The sequence below is a fragment of the Chaetomium tenue genome (genome assembly GCF_020726465.1).
Source record: "Chaetomium tenue strain MPI-SDFR-AT-0079 chromosome Unknown F5144scaffold_1, whole genome shotgun sequence".
Classification (NCBI taxonomy): Eukaryota; Fungi; Ascomycota; class Sordariomycetes; order Sordariales; family Chaetomiaceae; genus Chaetomium; species Chaetomium tenue.
This window is the reverse complement of record NW_027117329.1, coordinates 1,088,673-1,108,297: the sequence shown is the minus strand read 5'-3', so window position 1 is coordinate 1,108,297 and position 19,625 is coordinate 1,088,673. Positions and strand designations below refer to the sequence as shown.

Sequence of the window (19,625 nt, the reverse complement as noted above, 5' to 3'; positions counted from 1 at the left end):
TGGGGTTGCACCACATGCGCAGTATCGGGGACGCGTGGGCGAAACTTAGGTAATTATGGCGAAGTGCGATAACGGCGGAAGGCCAACATGGGAATGTGACCAAAACCTCACCGATTTTTACTTTTTTCCCATCCAGCAACGAGCCTGGCACTTGCCTGGGAGCCTGGGTGCTGGGATTGGAGCGGGGCACCTTCCCAACATCTTCCCAGTCATCAGAGCGGGATGCGCAAGATCGTCATCGCTTGGCTGGCTGGCCCATCCCCATGACACGAACCGAACGACCCAGTTATTTGGGAAATCACCGCGTTTCTTGTTCCGAGGTGCCGCGCCGTGGGGTACTGCATGCCTACGTACGCTCTTGCAAGGAGATTGCCACTTGAAGGTGGTGGTGACGATGAAAGAAACGGCCGTGACGACGCAGTAACCAGGATCGGCATGAACCCTTTCTTTCGAGCGGGGCAACGGTTATTCGGTGGGGGTCTAGGCCCTAGACCGTGAGGGTATCCGTAGCGATACTGTGTGCTAGTTACCTGCAGTTGTCCTTCGTCTCGAAGGAACAAGAGACACCAGAAATCAAGGTGCAGGTACTTGCGAGCCTTTTCGAATTATATGTATAACTATACGTATGCACACGAAACAAACTTCTATTTTGACTAATCGTACAAAAACACAATGGCTAAAAGCTTTTGGGACGCTCTCCCATCATCACCATACCTCTGACTCTCTGATTGACCGCCATTGATGAAGCTGACGCAAAGTCCCAAATATGGCCCTGCCAGCCTGCTTTCTTTCTCCTGCTAGCTACAGACATTGATGGGGACAATCTGGAAGGCTTTCTTAAACCCTGAACATGGCCATAGCTTTTGCCCTTGGCCGTTTGCTTGTCGCAGCACGCTTCTTTCGGCTTTCTCATCTTTCTTAGTTTCTTACTCTGCAAAACTAATAAGGGCAATCCCACTGAATACGCGGCATTACCGAGTCTGTTGCTTCCTTCCACCAGACATCAGATGGTATCGTCCACCTCCCACACCCTGAACCCCCTGCTCGTCCAGGCAGTGGCCGCACGAGTTAACTACCAAACATACCGCCAACCGTCGCCAAGTACGCCTGCCGCTTTGCCAGCTGCGCGGTTTTCCATATCCTAAGGTTCACCCATTCTGGCCGGCACTCACACAGTCTTCCGCGGTGTCGGTCCTAGACGAAGTACGCCCGGATGACGTTTTGAGCCTCGGGCGAGAATTGTTGCAGCAGCGGTGAGACGTCTGTGCCCGTTCCTTCCACAAGAAGCTTAGTTCCTGCCACGACACGGGCAGCATTTTGTCCGCTGAGGGCCTCGGCCTCCAGAGCCTGCGCAACAAACACGAATATCCGCGGTGCTTGTGACATGACTGCCGGGTGTTGCCTGGAAACGGTTAGCTGGCCCGATAACACCCAAGAGTGAACTGGGGTAAGACTTGCTTGCTGATGAGCTCCGTGAGGTAGAGATAGGCATACGGTGCCGCCTCCTCATCGTTGGTGATTGGTAGCGTATTAATCCACTCGGCCACAACCTGGTCGGGCTGCGGGACGGCTGAGGCATTGAAGTGGAGGATTTTCGCAATGGCAGCGCACGCGTTCTCTGTCGCATACACGTTGTCCTCATCGCGCGCATCCGGAACACGCATGACCTCGAATAGGAAAGGAACAGCCCCGCCCAAGAATGTCGACCACGCATCTCCGCCGTGGCGTGCCGCCACACCGATTCCGTACGCAGCAGCCTGACGGATGGCCGGTGACGGGTCCTGGCAACCTTGGAGCAGGGGTTGGGTGATGTAGTTTGCGTACTGGCTGCTCTGCACGCCGCAGTACTCTAGAACATCATCCATGATGCACAATCCCCACTGCCGCTGGGTCGGATCGCTGGACTTGAGGAACCCCTGGTAGGTCGAGAGCAGGTGCTCCCAGTGGCGCAGGAAGTTAGCGCCGTGATACTTGAATACGCAGTGGAATGCCTTGTTCATGTCGGAAAGTAGAGTCTGGTCATCCTCGATGGCCATAAGAAGCTCTTCTTGCTCGTCTTCGGCATCCTCAGCCGCCACACCATGCCGTTCCTCCTCGCGCTTCGCGACACGGTCTTTATAATCCTCGAGTGTGGAGTTGACCCCCTCGATGAAGCGAGCGAGGTGCCCGTCGTTGAGGCACGGCCTACCAATAACCTCAACCGATTCGTAGAAGCACTGGTACATCTCGGCAAGGGTATCAATGGCCGGTTCGGCTGAGAGCACTTCGAGGAGTTTCTCGACCGTTTTGCCCCAGAGGCTTGCGAGCTGCTCTGATTGGGGCCCGTATGCCTTTTTGACACAGCTGAGGAGTTGGGGCACGAGCTTAGCGGACACGAACCGGACGGGGTCATGGAAGAAGAAGGCGAGGCTGGGTAGGGCGATCTTCTCCATAATCTCCTCCGCGTGCGGCGCAAAGTCTTCCTCGAGCACCTGGGCGTACACCACTAGCAGCTCAATGGCCATGTGCTTGTCGTCCATCACGCTCGTCTTGATGCCAATAGTCTTGCCACGAATTGGCACCAAATCCCAGCCCTCTTCTTGCTGGAACTTCTCGATCTGCTCGTCATCGTCGAGAAGTTGAATGTCGGCCTTAGCGCTCGCCAACTCCAGGAGGGGTGGCATGACCTTCGACAGGTAGGGAAGGAAAGCCTTGCCCATGACGCGGCACATCCTGCCCCAGCAGTGCATCAAATATTGGGCCTGCGGGTCATCCGGATCTTGGACAGTATCTTGGATGCTTCCTAGCAGCTGGACCAACATGGCGGCGTCGGTAGAGAGCTGCTGAGCGCCAACCGCGAGGGCAATCAACGTCGCGCATTCCATCGCTTTCGCCCGGAGTAACCGGTACTCCTTGTCATTCTCCCGCCTAAGGACGCCCACGAGGATGGGCATCAGGGTCTCGTAATACCGAGAGAACGCTTGCTCTGCCGCATCAGCGATGGTGGCAATTGTGGACAAGGCTTGCTCTTGGACGTATCGCTTTTCGTTTTGGAGAAGCTGGTAGAGAGCAGTCAACAACCCGTCGAGGTATGGCTCAAGCACGCTCTTCTCGGCCTCTTCGCAGAAGTTGACCAGGGCGGCAGCCGCGTGGGACTTGACACGGGCTTCCGGAGAATCGAGAACCGGAACAATGGCGGAGAGAACAGTATCATAATACTCCTTCTGCATCGTGGGCGCAAAGTCGGTGCTCATCTGGCCCAGCGCATTGCAGCCAGCCCATCGGACACGGGGATGGGGGTCCTTCAACGAAGGAACGACCAGCTCGAGGACCTGCTTGAGTTCGCCAATCATTTGGTCTCGGCAGCCCTCAGAGATAGCGGATATCGCCATGAGAGCAGCATGGCGGTCCCTCCATGCAGGAGACGACAACATTCGGGGGAGCCAGTTGAAGGTCGGTTGCAGGACGACTAAGCCGCCGAGCTTGTTGGCGAGACGATCCATGCAATGCTCACCAGCAACATGGTTTTGGTCGCTCTCGGGGTCATCGAGGTCGTCTGCCGCAAGCCACTCGGCGGCATCGTCGTCGTCCTCGCCTAGGTCGGTCATCAGGCTGAGGCACTGCGTGATCATGTCGTTGGTGTAGTTGGGATCTTTCTTGCACATCGACGGCGCATAGTCGGCGAATGTGGCCATGAGCTCCAAGGCGTTCTGGCGACAGAGGTCGTTGAGCTCCTTGTCCTGGATCACCGAGATGCTGAACTGCACCAGGACATTGAAGATTTGCTTGAACATTCGTGGCGCCCCCTCGGCAAGGTCAATAAGAGCGACCAGAGCCTTACTCAGGTCTTCGGAATCTTGAGAGTCCTTGATGGGAGGGAGAATGTTGAGTACTTCGGGGAGAAGGACGTGGTACTTCATCTGGTTCTTCTTGTTCAGGCTGCGGAAGAAAGCGGCGAAAGCTTCCATCGCAGCGAGGCGGACCTGGCTGGGGTCAGCATCCATTCGATCGCGCTCGCACACTCGTTCCCGGGAGAGCCATCAGCATACCGCCACTGAGTCATCTTTGAAGGCCTGGGCAAATGCCTCGGCCACCGCCTCTTCGTGCTGCTTCTCGATGATACCTGGAGTCGTTGTGAAAACACGGAAGGCAGTCTCTCGCTTGCCCGCATCGGGGGCTTGACTGAGCGTGAAGAGAACCTGGAGCAGCTCTGGCCACGAGTCGCCTGCGACATTGTCAGTGTTTAGGGCTCTTAGGTCGTCAAGGAGCAGCTGGCGGACGTACTGTTGTCGTAGTACTGCCTCGCAAGCTCGGCCACGGCATCGCTGATTTTATTTCGGACAGCCTTGTCGGTCTCCGTCACCAGGGTTTCCAAAAGCTTTCCCCGGATAGCCGTGCCGTGCTCCTTTTCAAGCGATATGAACATGTCGACATTTTCTGAGTTGCCGATCTTTCGGGTCTTGGAGGCTATCCGGCGAAAGATGACTGCTGCGAAGGACCGTAGCTGGCAAGCGAAGGGTTAGTATTCCTGTCTGCGCTGGGCTGGGCGGGGTTGAGCGACGTACGGATGTGCTGGTGGAGGTCCCAATCTGTTCGGCGAGACCCATCAACAGCCATTCAGGCCTTTGGCTAGTCCACTGATTTTGCAGCACATCCTCGGCCTGCGAGCGGATATTGTTGTCGGCCGACTGGAGCTGCTGGAGCAGCTGAGCCAGCTGGGCGTTGACCTCAGCCGGCAAGACCGACATGCTGACCAGAGGTTGTTGTCGAAAAAGTTACTCGAGGACGTGAAATGTATTCGAGATGTATGGTCGCCGGGGCGCGACGAGGTAATGTAAACTGGAGGGATGCCGTCAAGGTTTACAGCCTGTGGAATGGCTTGTCAGCCCTTGCTACCCGAGCCAGATGGGAGCCAGTTCGGGCAGCAGCGGTGGGTGGCGCGAGCAATAATTCGATGAACTCACGTCGGGAAACTGCGATGGTATCTCGAGCCGTGATTTAGAAGCCAGATAACGCGTCGATTGCTGAGGGGCGCGAGAAAAAAAATTACCGGTGGGCGGCGTTGAGAAACGGGACGAGTCGCAGGAGGGGGACCATTTGGCGTGTGGAAGGAGGGGAGCGAAAATGGCCATTCTTATCATTTGATTGGTTTGGTCACCTGGTGGGGGAGGGGCAGGTCTTCAAATACCGTGCGAATAGGTGCATACCCGCCATGTTCACACATTTCTGCGCCGGAAGGACCCAAGGGGTCTCAGCCTTGATTACCTCTACCCGATGTTCTAGAGATTCTAGATAACCTAAAACCTGATAGATCGGGTTCCACTAGGCACCAAGAGACGGGAAACAGGCAGATCTCACTACTTCTAGACCCTGTTCGAAAGATGCATGGCCAACATCCGAACGTTCGTGCTGGATGACTCTCCACAGTGTATGAGTCCAATTGCTACTGGATGATAGCTGCCAGTCAACAAAAGGAGATCCTAAACAAACATTCTTTTCTGTCTCCGCAGCAAAACCAACGCCGATGTTTGGCCCCTCCAACATGCATTTTGCTTTGTTTTGGAAACTGGGGTTAAATTAGAATGGTCACTCTCTCCTTTAGAATTCTCACTGGCAGGCCCGCTCACCATTCGTCGGCATGTTGCTTGGTTGGGTTCGACTGTTTGTCTTCTCGCTCCAACAGCTACAGGAGAAGATCAACCTCGTCAATGGGAGAAATGAGGCTGTCGCCAATCAAGTTGAACGCTGTGTCTCGCGCTGTCAACAAGAAGGTACCTGACAGGAAAAGAGTCGGAAAATGGCCAAGCTTACAGTTTTATTTCACGATATACAACTCACTCCCCACCCTCCTCTGTACTGCTCCCTTCTCTCGCAGTGGACGGCCAGATCTTTTCGTCAATTGTAGTCCGTACAATCCAACCGTCTCCCAAGCGCTTCGCCCGGACCAGCTCGACCGGGTACTTGGTTTTCTCTGTCCAGACTACCTGGTAGTCTTTTCCCAAGCTCGAGAAGTTCGGCGCAAGCTTTGCACACGAGAACTTGTCTTTCCGTATCTTGTAACTGGGTATGCCCTGCCAGTATGCGGTGGGTGGTTCACCCCACCACCAGCTATCGATGATCTTCGTCTCCTTGGCGCTCTTGTATCCCGGGTTCCTGCGCGCGCCGATGTCCCGATACATGTCATACACGACGTAGATGCCATCGGCACGCCCAGACGGATTCAGCCTCGCCACTACGACGAACCCGGTCTCAGCCCAGCCCCCCCCACACGATGAATATGCCTTTTCCTCGTCGCCGTCCAACCAGGGACCCTCTCGTCTGTTGGTGCGCCCGGTATATTGGAGGTCCCCGAGCTGGAAGAACGTAAAGCCGGGGGCATCGGCGTCGGTATCGGCGCTCTCGACCGATCGCGTCGATATCTCGGACAGATTGCCAGGTCCGTCACATCGAGGTTGGCATGGCTTGACGGTTAAGTTCACACCGAGAATCCAAGGCGACAGCAGTGAATCACAAGACGGCTCGCACGGCTCGGACCACTCGGACCACTTGGGCCCCCGTAACATGTCGAACTCGAAGGCCACATGATCCTCCAGTAGATGGGGTCGGAGCTCCCAAGGATGTACGATAAGACGGTAAATGATGGGACCGTCGAATCCGATCGGGATTAAGATACCCATCGATTTGGTCAACTTATAGCAAGCTTTGACGCTCTGAAAGTTCATCGAATCGACCTGTCGGGCGAATTCCTCAGCTGTCAACCGGAGATCGCCTAGCGGATGTCTCGCGCATTCGTAAAGCGCTTCGAGCTCTTGGGGATCCCTATTCGCCTGCAGACGGCTGAAGGCGATACTTGCTGTATTGAAATCCTGCTCGCATAGCTGCCTTCTGAGGCCTTCGAACCTGCGCCACGGCGACCACGGCATGTCAGGGTCAGTGTCAAGGTCAAGGTCGTAGGGAGAGCGGAACATGGTTCTCCTTTACGGCGGTTACGAATAGAATTCAACTTCAACCTCGATGTGGCACTTGATACATTGATATTTTGTAGTTAAATGAGATAACAGAAGTGCCTGGCAATGATGTTGGCTGGTAAACAAAAAGACGTCCGTTCCGTTGCCGCTGCTCGCAAAGTGAGATCGCGGTTCCGCCCTCAGCTGTCACGCTCTAACATTGGACTTACTGATTCCGCCACTCGGCAAGTGCCAGTGATGAACGCACCGAAATTACATTACACTGTGATACGAAGAACTCTCAGAGTTCTCCTTCGTACCTCTGAGACCCGAGGCACCGTTGGTGGCCCCTCTCCTCCCCTGTCCCCATCATTCCCAGGAACGAGACAGTTGAATAGGTATAGTAACCTAGGATATAGGGTCAACAAACCACTTGAAAAAAAAGCAAAAAGATGAGAATGTTGAGAATCATGCCCTCTTGCTATTGTATTACCCGTAACCTAGCCATCTTATTGAGATCTCTGACGTGTTGAACCTAGAAAGATGTCATGAATGACCATAAGGGCGGCCAGGGAGGCTGCAGGCGGAGGCGCGGGACGCGCCGACAGCCAATCGCTTAAGGACCCAATCAAAGGGGAATCACTGCCAAGAAGGGATTATCACTAGTGAAGTAAGGACCTCACTGGTGATAATGACGGTTCACCAGCGACATGGGAATGTCACCAGTGAACACCTTGGGTGGACGGCGATAACAGTATGTATATAGTCACCCGTTCTGGAGAGCTCTGGGAGTTCTCCAGTTAGCAATCACAACTACAGTTCGCTACAAGCTCACAAGCCTACTGTTGAGACAAGTCTATTGTTGTGCACCCCTTGGCTGCACCGAACCTAAGCATCCTCGAGAGATTACCTTCAACGAAGCTGAACCCTAACAGGATAGGATCCTGAAGTAGGTTCGTCACATCGATGACTGACATGCATGTCGCCCTGGCATGTCGTCGCGCATTAGAAAGTAAGGTACTTGTCTAAGTCAGGTTACGATGGGTCAAATTATTGATTGCGGAGCTGTAACTGTGGCTACAGTAGTGTGAAATCTAACGATGGCCACGCTGAGCAGGGAGGTCGTTGGGTATTGACGTGTAAATTACCACATTGGATTCTTGGAAACATCTGGCAAAGCTCCCTCTGTTGGATTAGGCACGTGTCATAGCCCCCCGAGGTCAAAGGTATAATGCGCTTAAGAGAGAACCGCGTGTTAAGGTACTCCTTTGATACCCTCTTGTCCATTTGGCATTGTTGGACAGTACCTAAGTAGATGTTTGTTCCTGAGACACTAGGACATCAAGACACGCACATGCATGATGGGACTTTAGAGTCAAGCCAGCTTTGTTTGTATCGTCAAAGATATACTTACTGGGTCGTTATACGTTTTATTCTCTTATTTGTCATGATGATTGTTCTTTCGCTTGTTGGGTCACCCAGACTCCGGTTCCTCCCCCTTCTCGGAGACCACGTCTTAAACAGACATTCCCCTCGATCATAAGCCCTGACAGAGCAACTTCTCTCATCCCTATTCTAGCGTCCAAATCTTGTATTGACATCCGTGCTTGTTTCTCCTTCTCAACTCTTCCGCCGAAGCGACAACCATCATCATGGACCCCGCGCCTGCCCTCCCGCCCGAGCGGGTTGACGAGCCACCTCGTCCTGAACCTGAACGAGAGGAGCATGCCCCCGGGCCTGTCCTCCCGCCCAACCCAGTTGACGAGATACCTCGTCCCGAACCTGAACCAGGGGAGAATGCTCCCAGGCCTACCCTCTCGCCTAACCCAGGTGATGAGACACCTCGTCCGGAACCTGAACCAGAGGAGTATGCTCCCGGGCCTGCCCTCTCGCCCAAGCAAGCGGCAACCCGTCCCGAACCTGAACCAGAGGAGCATGCTCCCAGGCCTATCCTCCCGCCCAACCCAGGTAACGAGATACCTCGTCCTGAACCTGAACCAGAGGAGCATGCCCCCGGGCCTGTCCTCTCGCTCAACCCAGTTGGCACGCCACCTCGTCCCGAACCCGAACCAGAGGGGCATATTCCCGGGCCTGTCCTCCCGCCCAAGCCAGGTGACGAGATACCTCGTCTCGAACCTGAATCAGAGGAACATTTTCCCGTGCCTGCCCTCCCGCTCGAGCGAATTCAGGAGGCAATTTGCAAGCAACTTCAGGAAAAGCCTCATGAAAACCCAAAAGATCGTCTTTCGGTGATTGCGTCTGTAAGGAAGGCTTTAGGTGTCATCAAGGCGGCTAGCGATGAGTTGGCGGGTGTTGTGGGCCTCTTTATCGGCACCAACCTTGCCGTAGGGGGTGAACGACAGGAGACAGTCTATTTTGTCCGCGCTGCCTACCTTTACGCGCATTTCCTGTTTTTCCGCTTCTTCAAGATCCACAGCAAGACCCACGAAGAGATAGTGGAAGATAACCCAACTTCCCAGAGGGTCCGCGACGAGCTCCTAAGACTTTCGACCCAAGTTGAGGCCACGAAGCAAGCCATTGACGACCTTACAGCCATCCTCGAGACACTGGCAGAGGAAATCAAGAACAAGGGATGGACCCTCGACCCAACATCTCTCGCCTCTCCCGTTTCAACTTTGGTTCCAACAGCCAGCCCTTTCCAGCTTTTCTTGGAAGCCTTTCTTACGACAGAGGACGTCCTGAGACGGCTCCGCAAATTTGAAGGCGACGACGCCGCTCTGATTGCAGAAACCCGCCGGTTACTTCTTGGGCTCTTTCCCTGGAGAAATCCCGGCCTTGCGGACGGACGGCCCAAGACGGTTAGTTTCGCGAGGCGCCATAACGACAACGACGACAAAATCATCGCCGTCGGTTGCTGCCTGCCGGACTTCGATGGGTTTCCTGAAGGCACCACGTTCGTCAATACCATGCGAACAGCCAGGATGGAGAGATACCGCCCCTACGGCAAGAGCGCTTCCGAATTACTGAAGAAGATCGAGAAGGACCATCTGAACAGGCTCGGCGGCAAGGGAAGAGAGAAGGACAAGACGGATGAAGCTAGGGCCCTCGTGTGGGCGGCGAGATCTGGCGCCGCGGAGGATATGAGAAGACACGAGTCCTTCCACGGCAAGCCGGACAAGGTGTGCGTGACTTTTTGCGCCTCCACGTGGCGGCGCAAGCCGGCGTGCGTGTCCTGCTACGGCACGCTGGGGTTCCAGGACCCACTGGACCCGACCGCAACAGGAGTGCGGGATTCCTCCTCCACGTATGACTAGGAGTCACGCGCGAAGAATCTCTACTGCTGTGCTGAGCCGGAGGTGTGGTTGCAGCTTTCCTAATTGGACCGCAGCAACAGCTTCAAGAAGGGTTGGACTGCCGGTCTTTTCGCCTTCTTCCTATGGAAGGGCTGGAGTGCTGGAGTGTTGGAGTGCTGGAGTGTTGGAGTGCTGGAGCGCTGCAGTGTTGGAGCGCTGCAGTGCTGGGAGGGCTGGGACTCTTAGGAGGGCTGGAGCGCTGAGGGGTGGGCTAGGACGCCGGGGGTAGGGCGCGGAGGAGATGGAGGTTGAGATAATGGGAGTGATAACAAGGAGCGAGGTGAGCGTCGGCCCGTCGGGTAGGAGGGACGAAGTACCTATGAAGGGAACCTGTATTTACACCTTCTCATCCTGTCTTTACATTTTACACTTTATCATATCTACAATTTTTATTACCATCATCATTACAGACTCGAAATAAAACACTATCTGTTTCTTGCTTAGGTACATACATATACCTAACATACAGGCATGGTCAAAAGCTGAAGACACACTCAGGCCTTCCATGTAATTAATTTCCTATGAAACAAGAAGTTCGAAAGAAAATGTGACCACGTTTTGATCTCGATGCGTACCAGACATACCTAAATACCTACCTACGTAGGTGCATGGGGTTCTGTAGGAGGTTGTTGGGCTTACAGTGCTGTAAGGCCTAAAAATCTTTTGGGTTGACAAATTAGGTATGTACCTACCTTAGGTAGGTACCTTACCTGTCGATCAGTGGTCGGTCGTGCTGGCGGGGAGCGTGGCTCCTCAAAAAGACCTGACCCTAGACGCGGTACATGATCCGGAACACGACCCGGGCATCTTCGAAATGGCATGTGGGTTGAATCCATAGGCTGTTGTACCAAAACGCCAACCATCGTCCGAAGTGAGATTCCCACGCGCCATCACCTGATGGCCTGAGCATCTGCGTCTCAACGAGTTTTGACATGGCCTGAGAACCCCGCATTGCTTGGTAGAGTGACTAGCTCCAGCGTCATTGCTCATCCCTGTCACTTAACGAGAGCATCAACGGTGTAAACGGACTTTCGCCTTGCTTTTTCTTCGATCCCAGTTACCTATCGAAGAGGCACCGATTTTCCAGTAGGCCATCACTTACGGGTTTAACCTAGGCGAGATTAACTAATCAATTAGTTAACTACACCTAATCGCCGTGGTCGTCTACCTACGTTGCGTTACGATGGACACCGACACAGCTACCAAAAGCGCGGGGAACGCAGCAGCGAGCAACTCATCCAGCTCGTTGGGTGTGGCGGTTTCGTCGCCCATGGAGAGGAACAATTCCCAATCCAGCACCCACAAGCCCAGTCACATTGCTGCCCATCGACAAAGCTTCGCCGAGAACCAAAGACATCCCCCGCCGTCACCGCGCAACCATCGCCACCCGTCCCTGACGCAGCAGGCGCTTCTAGAACTCATGAATCACCCCCCAACAAACAGACACCCGAATCCTCGCTATGCTGGGAGGGACTGGCGAGATATCACTGTCGGAGAGCTTGCGGTGCCCGAGGACGTGAGGTGGGCCGACCTGGACCTCAGCGTTCAAGATGCTACCATGGTACGCTCTCGGCAACAACCTTTCCATCTTGCCCGATACGCCTAGTAGCTGACTGTCGAATTTTGTTGCTAGCTGCTCCTCAAGCAAAACCCGACCAATGTTGTCCTGGTACGCGAGACGCCCTCGTCCCAGGAAGTCGTCACGACATTCGATTACTCCGACCTGAATGCATACTTGCTGGTGGTTGTCGGCCTCGCGAACCCCGACGAGGAAAACGTTGCTTTGTACAACGACATCTCGAGGAAGGCCCAGGCGCAAGAAGACATACCCCTGCGAGAGATTCAATCGCTTTCGCGGAAAGAGGAGTTGGTGGCAGTATCGGCAGATGATTACTTGGACAGGGCGATGGAAGCGTTCGGTAGTGGGATTCACCGGATCCTAATCACCAGCCAGGCCGGGGAAGTGATTGGTGTTCTCAGCCAGCTACGCCTCGTCGAGTTCTTCTGGAACGAAGCGGTCAACTTCCCCGCGATTGAGCGGCTCTATGGGAGCCTCCTCCGGGACCTTCAGATCGGTACACACCAGATCATTGCCATTAAGTGCGTAGCAATCCTTGATCTGGAATTGGCCCACAGCTAACACCCTATCTTACAGCCTCGATCGCCCTTTAACCGACGCTCTCTTACTGATGCACAACGAGGGGCTGACATCAGTGGCTGTAGTCGATCAAGGCCTGAATGTGGTCGGTAACATCTCAGCCGTCGACGTCAGGCTTCTCACAAACGCAGCCAGCCTGCCGCTCCTCAAGAGCTCATGCATGAATTTCATCAGCGTGATTCTCTCAGAGCGCGGCATGGAACACGGCCGCGACTCGTTCCCCGTGTTCCACGTCAACCCGTACTCGACCCTCGGCCACACCGTCGCCAAACTCGTCGCCACCAAGTCTCACCGCATGTGGGTTGTTGAGTCCGCTTCACCATCACCAAGCGCCCCTGCAACGCCACTGCTCCAACCGAGCCAACCGGCCGGGCCCCCGTTTGCGCCGACCGCCGGCGTGGATGGTCCCACCCCGTCAGGCAACGTGGTCATGCCGCCATCGCCAGCCAATGCCCCGACACCGCCCTCTCCGCTCCCCAACCAGACCTTCACAACGACCGTCATACCCAGCGGGTTGCCAGGCGCGCGGCTGTCCGGCCGCCTGACGGGCGTCGTGTCCATGACAGACATCTTGAATCTCTTTGCCAAGTCGAGCGGCCTCCGTCCGACAGATCCATCGGAACAGCGGGCGAGGAGGCGCCGGAGCTCGAGTTCGTCGGTGCGGCCAAGCCTGGATAGCGCGAGGGCCAGCATCGACTTTAGGAGGTGAGTGTGGGCGGTGGTGGTAGGACCAAGCGGAAGTACTGTGGGCAGGGGAGACTGCGGACTTTTTATTTTATTTTAGTTTCATCCGTCTTGCATTTAGCGGCCAGGGGCTTGCGTTACCTCAGTCAGGATGGCCAAGAGATAATCAGCGGGTTGATCTAGATTGCCGGTCGAACATATCTGGCGAGTTCGAGAGACCAGGCTTGGTTGCTGGGACTCTGATAAATAGCAAGACCGCCACATATTGATGGCAAGACACAAGCAACTACGAATACAACTAGCTCGTTAAAGGATGCAGTTAAAGGCTACGTTTTATTAGCACTCCGCGATACACGAACTGTGATGACCGCCAACAACCACCCTCGGGAGGCACCCGTCAACCTGCCACCGAACAGCACAAGATTGAACAGCTAGTTTGAACAGTTTGCAATATTTGTATTACTGGGGTTGACATCCCCCTATTTACATTAATTTGTCTCTTCCCAGCTGCGAGTGAGATGCCGTACATGCAACCACAACCCAGCCTCTAGATCAGGCATATCCCCAGCGACCTGCCTCACCATAAGAGTTCCATCACAGCCCCTTCATCGCCGCGTCAATGAGATACCGCAAAATACCAAGCGCCAGGCGCCAGGCATTGGCGTCGACAAACACGCCTGCCCTGGCCAGACCCATACTCAAGCCCCCCTTTTTGCCCCCAACCCGCGACCAAATGCCCGTGTTCTTCCACCCGTCCGTCGTGCCCTATCAATAAACGTAAAAATACATTACAAAATACACACAGACTCACAATAGTCATACACTCGTAAACATACAGCTCTCGCCATCATTCTTCGCTCCTCCGCCCAATCCGTCCATGCCGCAACAGAGCAAACATCACTCACAGCATGCCAAAGGCCAACCCCAGCGCCGCTCCAAGAACAAAGACCAGGCTTGTCGGCGGGTCTGCCAGCAAGGCCGGGGGCAACAACAAGTCGGGAGGTCGTCCAACGCGATGGGACGCAGACGTCTAATCCACGCCCGATTCCGAGTCCGACTCCTTCCCGAGCTTCCCGCGCAGTCTCCCAACAGCCTTCTGCTCCACCACCACACCAGCCTTGCCCGAAACAGACCCCCTATTTTTCCTCCCGGGCGACGCCACGACCGACCTATCCCACGGCCCAACCGCCTCATCCTCATCCTCATAATCCTCATCGTCACTATCCGGAAACGCACCCACCATCTTAGCCTTCCCGGGCCCCGTCCGCCCCCTCAACCAGAAATCATCCCCATCCCCACCCGCACCGCTACCATTCCACCCCCGACCCCGCGCACCCAGCCCAGCACCACCACCACCACCACCACCACCACCACCACCACCACCACCACGACGCCCACCATCAACCTCCTCATCCTCACTCCAATCCCACGCAACACTAACCCTCTCACCACCCTCCCCCAGCCCAAACACCAACCCCCTCCACTCCCCCGCCATGATCCGCGCCGCGACCTTCAGCATCAAACTAATGAGGTACGACGGCGGGGAGAAGAGAATGGCGCAGGTCTTGTGCAGGACGGTCATGGGCAGGCGGCGCACGGCGGCCAGCGCGTTCTGCATCACTGGCGTGGATACGGGGACGGCGGCGGCGGCGCGGGGTGGGGGTTGTCGACGGGTGGTGAGGAGGTTGGCGGCGGGTGGGAGCGGGGAGAGGGCGCGGTGGGGGGAGGAGGGGGAGGAGAAGGAGGATGAGAAGGAGGATGTTGTTGTTGCGCGGCGGATGGGGGGGCGGCGGCCGCGTGAGGAGGGGGATGAGGGGGAGGGGGTGGTGGGTACGGGGGTGGAGGCGGCGGTTTCGAAGGGGGTTTCGGGACCCGAGGTGGTTGGGGTGGCTACTGTTGGCTGGGTGGTGCCAGCGGGCTGCGGTTGCGCACTGGTCGGGGGGCAGTCTGGCTCGTGGATGGAGGTCGTTGTTGTTGTTGTTGTTGTTGTGGCACTAGGTTCAGATTTGGGGAGGGAGTCGGTTGTGGCGGCACCCCAGATCTGTGAGGATTTGAAAGTTACAGGTTGGCCTAGGGTGTCTTGTGTGGTGTTGGCTACTCTTGGCACATGTGGTGTCTGTAATTGTTGGGATGAGCTCCGCGGCGATCCGGGTGTTGATAGGGGAGGGGATGGCGGGAGGGGAGTTGGAAGCCAGGACTCTCGGCCACGGATTGACTCTAGGGACTCAGTAGGCGAGGTGAAGCGGGGCGCCTCAGCGGCTAGACCTGTCGGAGGAGCTGCCTCCCTAATTTTTGGAAGAGCGCCGCCCATAAAAAGGGGGCGCTGTGGAGGTACCGCTGAAACGCTTCGAGGTCTCTCAACGCGCGGCGGAAACAAGCTAGACGAAGAACGGTCACTGCCTTGTCCATCCCAAGCCTGGCGGCTTTCTGCTGACATGGATTCCCATTTGGGTAGAAGCAACGACTTTGCGTGTTCATTCAATGTCCTCCTCGTTTCGAACACCGTCCTAAGATCTCCCACGCATATAGACCCTCTCGGCGTTCCATCATGTAGGCGGGCGATCTCGGGGGTGATGGACGTCATGGGCAACGATGCGCTGGACCTCCGGGTAGGATCCCAGGGCAGAATTCTTGTCTCCGGACGCTCCGGGAGCTCGACGGTAAAAGGTCGGTTGAACGGACATTCGGTCTTTTCGAATTGCAAGATAGCATCGAAGACCTCCCGTAGTTGCTGCGCCAAGCGCACCTCCTCTTCATCTCCGATTGGGACCTCTATCCGCCAGTACTGGGGGCGCCGTATCTGCAGGATAAACTTGCTCGATTCTTCGTCGACGCACCACACCTGGCTCTTCGGGAGTATCGGTTGAAGCGCGGAACCACAGCTCAGGAAGGCCACGGAGCCAGGGGCGCGGTATATCCTAAAGGGGCCTATTGTGGGAAAAGGTTAGCGCTTGGGCTTGATCGGCGCGAGTCATCCGCCAGAACATACCGACTGCGAGTGTCCGCTCCAGTTGCGAAGACCAGGGCAACGACCCTGGCTCAATATCTGGCCCAGCACGGCCTGCGGTAAAGGCAATGATCTTGACGTTTGGGTGATCATATAGCGTGTCGACTAACTCGCCGGAGGATTGCGGAGGTACGGCGGGCTGCGGGGCCGAAGGGGGCGCCGGGGCCGTAAAGACACGGCGCGGGGCCACAAATCCGGAGCTTCGTGGTCTGGCAGACTCCATTTTTTAGGATTTATTCTGGGTTGTGGTGAAGCATTGCTGATGGAGACGGAGGCGCGATCGCGGGGAAGGTCGACAAAGTGATCCGCGGAGGGGCAAGATCGGGGACAAAGGCGGCTGCAACAATGCGGTTCGGCAGGTGTGGCCGGTGTCTGGGCCGTCCGTCTCAGCGTGGCACGATGCGCAAGCCGATCAGCGGATTCGCGGGCCAAATGCGCCAGGTCGGGACAGTACAGTCTGGGTGTACCGGAAGGAAGGAGTTTGAGAGGAACAGCCGCCAGTGTTCAATAAAAAGCGAGAGGTTTGCGACGAGGCTGGTAAGATGTCCCGCGTCGGATGAGAGAAGCCAGGTGCTCACGTTCAAAGTTGAAATCCTCGACCCTGGGCTGTTCGCGAAGCGGCCCTTGCCCTTGCTGCACAAGCGCGCATCCCACTTCCAGTGGTAGGAATGCCCCACCGTGATCTGCGAACACTTTCACGAGGTTCCATTGGCGCTCATTCTCCCTGGGCACGAGACCATGGCCAGGGCCAGGACCATTCAACTTCATTGCTGCCGTTTGCCATGGACAGCTTCCCGGATAGCTACGTCCATATTGAAGGAAACGGTGTCGGGATCCATTTTATTTTTCAGCTTCGAGTCTATCGTTATGCAGGCCGCCATTAATGGGATACACTCTGCGATGCAACGAGCAGGATTTGTTTTTTGAGGCCCTGGGTTGCCGCGTGGCTCCCTTGGTGTTTCTGCAAGGCATCTCCATGTCCATCCTTGCCGTTTGTTGAGTGGGATGAACTCTTGACGTCCGCCATGACGTTGCGAAGTCAACGAACAAGTCATGAACAGAACCTCAAAAATGGCAGCATACAGAGTCCATCGTCTTCTCATTACCTATAGAAATCGTTTTACCTATTCCGTTTTAGCCTGGTGTATTTCATCGGCAGGCAGCTTAAACTTACAAGTAACACTTCTTTGTAACAGACGGTATGGACGCAGAGGTCATGAAAGTTACCGCCAAGACCGCTTGCTATTCTTCGGGCTAGCGCCAGTGACAGGGGCAGTGCTTTGACATCATCGGCCTGTTGTCAGGCCCGAGATTGAATCCACCCAAGCTTTGAAGCTCTCGACCCCCCCCTTGCCCCCCAAGCATCCGAGCACCACCCAACAAGCCATATTCTCAACACAACCGTCGAGACACTGGCAAAATGTCGTCCGATACACGGCTGCCCCTTGACAAGGACAAGTTAAAAAAGAAGTTTGATGTGTCCAATTTCAGCATCAATGCTATCATCCGGGGCATGCAGCTGGCGCTGGTCGGCGGTGAGAACCCAGTTCCAATTCGATTCATCCATCGACTTGCTGTGTAGGGTCGAGCTATCTTCGCTATCTTGGCGCTAACACAGCGGCAGCTGGTCGAGCTCTCCAAAATCGCCGGATGTTCACCTCGAAACACTACAAGCAAGCCGCCATTGCCGTTGCTGTGGGCATTGCCATCCGCCTCCTGATTGCCCTTCCCGTTTGTGCTTCCTCGCCGAACTCGTTGCCCAATCCCTGCCACTGACCCTCAAGTCTAGATATTTGGCATCAAAGTGCTATTATGGTTCCTGTCTCTCATCTTTCCCCTCGACCGGGTATCCTGGGACGACTCGCTTGTCAACGGCCTCAGCTTCATCGAAGAACATGTCCTCCAAGCCCCGCTGTTCTTCATGAGCCTGATGCGCTACATCACCCCAACACTCGATGACCTGTAAATCCCCCTCTCCCCTCCCCTTTGTCCACCCCTTCCTCCCACCCCTTCCATCGCCACCAGCTAACCAACCCAACCTCCCCCTACCACTCAGGTTCATGACTGCCCTCAGCGAGGCCGACGTGGCGTACGTGCGGAAATACCGGAACGAAGGGTCCCAGTCGTGGATGCGGGCCATGTACGCCTTGAATCTACACAAGTACCGGGTGACGGACGGGCGCACGAACTCGACAAGCGCGGCCGAGTCGGCCACGCTGTTCCTGTACCGCTTCGCCCGCCGCAGCGCCCTGTCGCTGGCCGTCTTCGCCGCCTCCTACATCCCCTACGTCGGCCGTCTCGTGCTGCCCGCGGCGAGCTTCTGGACTTTTAAGACGGCCGTGGGGCTGGGGCCGGCCAGCGTGATATTTGGGGGTGGCCTGTTTTTACCGAGGCGGTTTTTGGTGATGTTCTTGCAGGGTTATTTTGGGTCGAGGAGCCTGGTGCGGGAGCTGCTGGAGCCGTATTTTGCGAGGATCAAGTTTACGCCCGAGGAGAAGAGGAAGTGGTTCCGGAGCCGGGAGGGGGTGCTGTTTGGGTTTGGGATCGCGTTTTTTGTGCTGCTGCGGGTGCCTCTGTTGGGGGTACTTATTTATGGCATTGCTGAAGCGGTGGGTTCTTCTCCTTTCGTTTTCTCTTTGTGGGTGAATGGGGCATCTATGCTGACTACCTATCCACAGAGTACCGCGTATATCATCACCAAAGTAACCGACCCGCCGCCGTCGCCAGATTCTAGCGAAGGGTTCGCCCAGAGCCAGACCGAGTGGAGGAACAAGCACAAGTTTCTCAGTCTCTCTCTCCTCGACATACTGCACGATAATCCGCCGCCGTATGCAGAGGTTGACCCGCACCCTACGGCCGCTCCGCAGTAGACTGGAGCTCAAGTCATGGTTTCCGGGCGGGCGTGCTGGCATGTAGAGAGCATAACATGGTTGAAAAAGACGTTCAGAAGTAGCCTTCGAGAAGTTTCTGCATCCGGATAGCAAAGACGTTGGGAAACCGGTTAATCCCGATGCTTACAAGGCCCGTTCCGCGGGCGCCGCCCTTTTGTGTTACCTAACCTTCATCTCCGATTATTCCCCCCGGAGATCGCAAGACACAGAAACTCAATTATGACCACCAACGAACACGCATCTCCGGCTGGCCATAGCTGGGCGTTCTGGGCGCTCTTATCAGTTCCCGCTCCAGGGCCCGTTCCAGCGGAGATGCTCTTTGTCGGGGGGCGCACGCCAACCCAACCAGACCCCCCTGTTCCGTCTTATCATTGGGTCCTGCGATAAGCGTGCAACTCGTGGTGGCGTGTAAGCCGGCAGCCCCCCCTGAGAGCGCACAGCAGCATCTCCGACTGATTAAATGGCGGGCGCACTCTGGACTTGTCGATTACGTCTTGGTTCGACCGATTGGGCTGCAAACATGCATGCTGTGCTTCCTCCCCGGCGGCGGGCCGGGGATGCGGGGTACGCCGGTTGGTCTCGGTTTTGGTTGCAGGGAAGGGATCGTCCAGGTTGTGTGGTGTGGGAGTATCGATCAGATCGGAT

The 19,625-nt window shown here is 55.9% G+C and overlaps 6 protein-coding genes across 6 annotated transcripts; 3 read left to right on the top strand and 3 right to left on the bottom strand.

Annotated features, from left to right (window-relative positions):
• Nucleotides 1-1,194: 1,194 nt before the first annotated feature.
• F5144DRAFT_522076 (armadillo-type protein) lies at nucleotides 1,195-5,072 on the bottom strand (the record flags this gene model as incomplete). Its single annotated transcript, XM_066786736.1, has 5 exons — nucleotides 4,545-5,072; nucleotides 4,264-4,483; nucleotides 4,029-4,204; nucleotides 1,455-3,962; nucleotides 1,195-1,416 (listed from the first exon to the last, which is right to left on the bottom strand). The coding sequence occupies exons 1-5, from the start codon at nucleotides 4,725-4,727 to the stop codon at nucleotides 1,195-1,197; spliced, it is 3,309 nt and encodes a 1,102-aa protein (XP_066647888.1). The 5' UTR covers nucleotides 4,728-5,072.
• Nucleotides 5,073-5,813: 741 nt separating this feature from the next.
• Nucleotides 5,814-6,947, bottom strand: F5144DRAFT_479257 (uncharacterized protein; the record flags this gene model as incomplete). Its single annotated transcript, XM_066785148.1, has 1 exon — nucleotides 5,814-6,947. One exon carries the CDS (start codon nucleotides 6,945-6,947, stop codon nucleotides 5,814-5,816), a length of 1,134 nt encoding a protein of 377 aa, XP_066647887.1.
• Nucleotides 6,948-8,305: 1,358 nt separating this feature from the next.
• F5144DRAFT_9732 (uncharacterized protein) lies at nucleotides 8,306-10,341 on the top strand. Its single transcript, XM_066793606.1, has 2 exons — nucleotides 8,306-8,894; nucleotides 9,039-10,341. Exons 1-2 carry the CDS (start codon nucleotides 8,579-8,581, stop codon nucleotides 10,199-10,201), a joined length of 1,479 nt encoding a protein of 492 aa, XP_066647886.1. The 5' UTR covers nucleotides 8,306-8,578; the 3' UTR covers nucleotides 10,202-10,341.
• Nucleotides 10,342-11,423: 1,082 nt separating this feature from the next.
• On the top strand, nucleotides 11,424-13,107 carry F5144DRAFT_597135 (uncharacterized protein; the record flags this gene model as incomplete). The annotated part of the gene is made up of 3 exons (XM_066790851.1): nucleotides 11,424-11,801; nucleotides 11,874-12,340; nucleotides 12,396-13,107. 3 exons carry the CDS (start codon nucleotides 11,424-11,426, stop codon nucleotides 13,105-13,107), a joined length of 1,557 nt encoding a protein of 518 aa, XP_066647885.1.
• Nucleotides 13,108-14,112: 1,005 nt separating this feature from the next.
• Nucleotides 14,113-16,312, bottom strand: F5144DRAFT_481520 (inheritance of peroxisomes protein 1-domain-containing protein; the record flags this gene model as incomplete). Its single annotated transcript, XM_066785289.1, has 2 exons — nucleotides 14,113-16,010; nucleotides 16,072-16,312. The coding sequence occupies 2 exons, from the start codon at nucleotides 16,310-16,312 to the stop codon at nucleotides 14,113-14,115; spliced, it is 2,139 nt and encodes a 712-aa protein (XP_066647884.1).
• A 1,105-nt stretch (nucleotides 16,313-17,417) lies between these two features.
• On the top strand, nucleotides 17,418-19,232 carry F5144DRAFT_9435 (uncharacterized protein). Its single transcript, XM_066793585.1, has 4 exons — nucleotides 17,418-17,624; nucleotides 17,714-17,820; nucleotides 17,879-18,051; nucleotides 18,146-19,232. The coding sequence occupies exons 1-4, from the start codon at nucleotides 17,510-17,512 to the stop codon at nucleotides 18,957-18,959; spliced, it is 1,209 nt and encodes a 402-aa protein (XP_066647883.1). The 5' UTR covers nucleotides 17,418-17,509; the 3' UTR covers nucleotides 18,960-19,232.
• The last annotated feature ends 393 nt before the right edge of the window (nucleotides 19,233-19,625 follow it).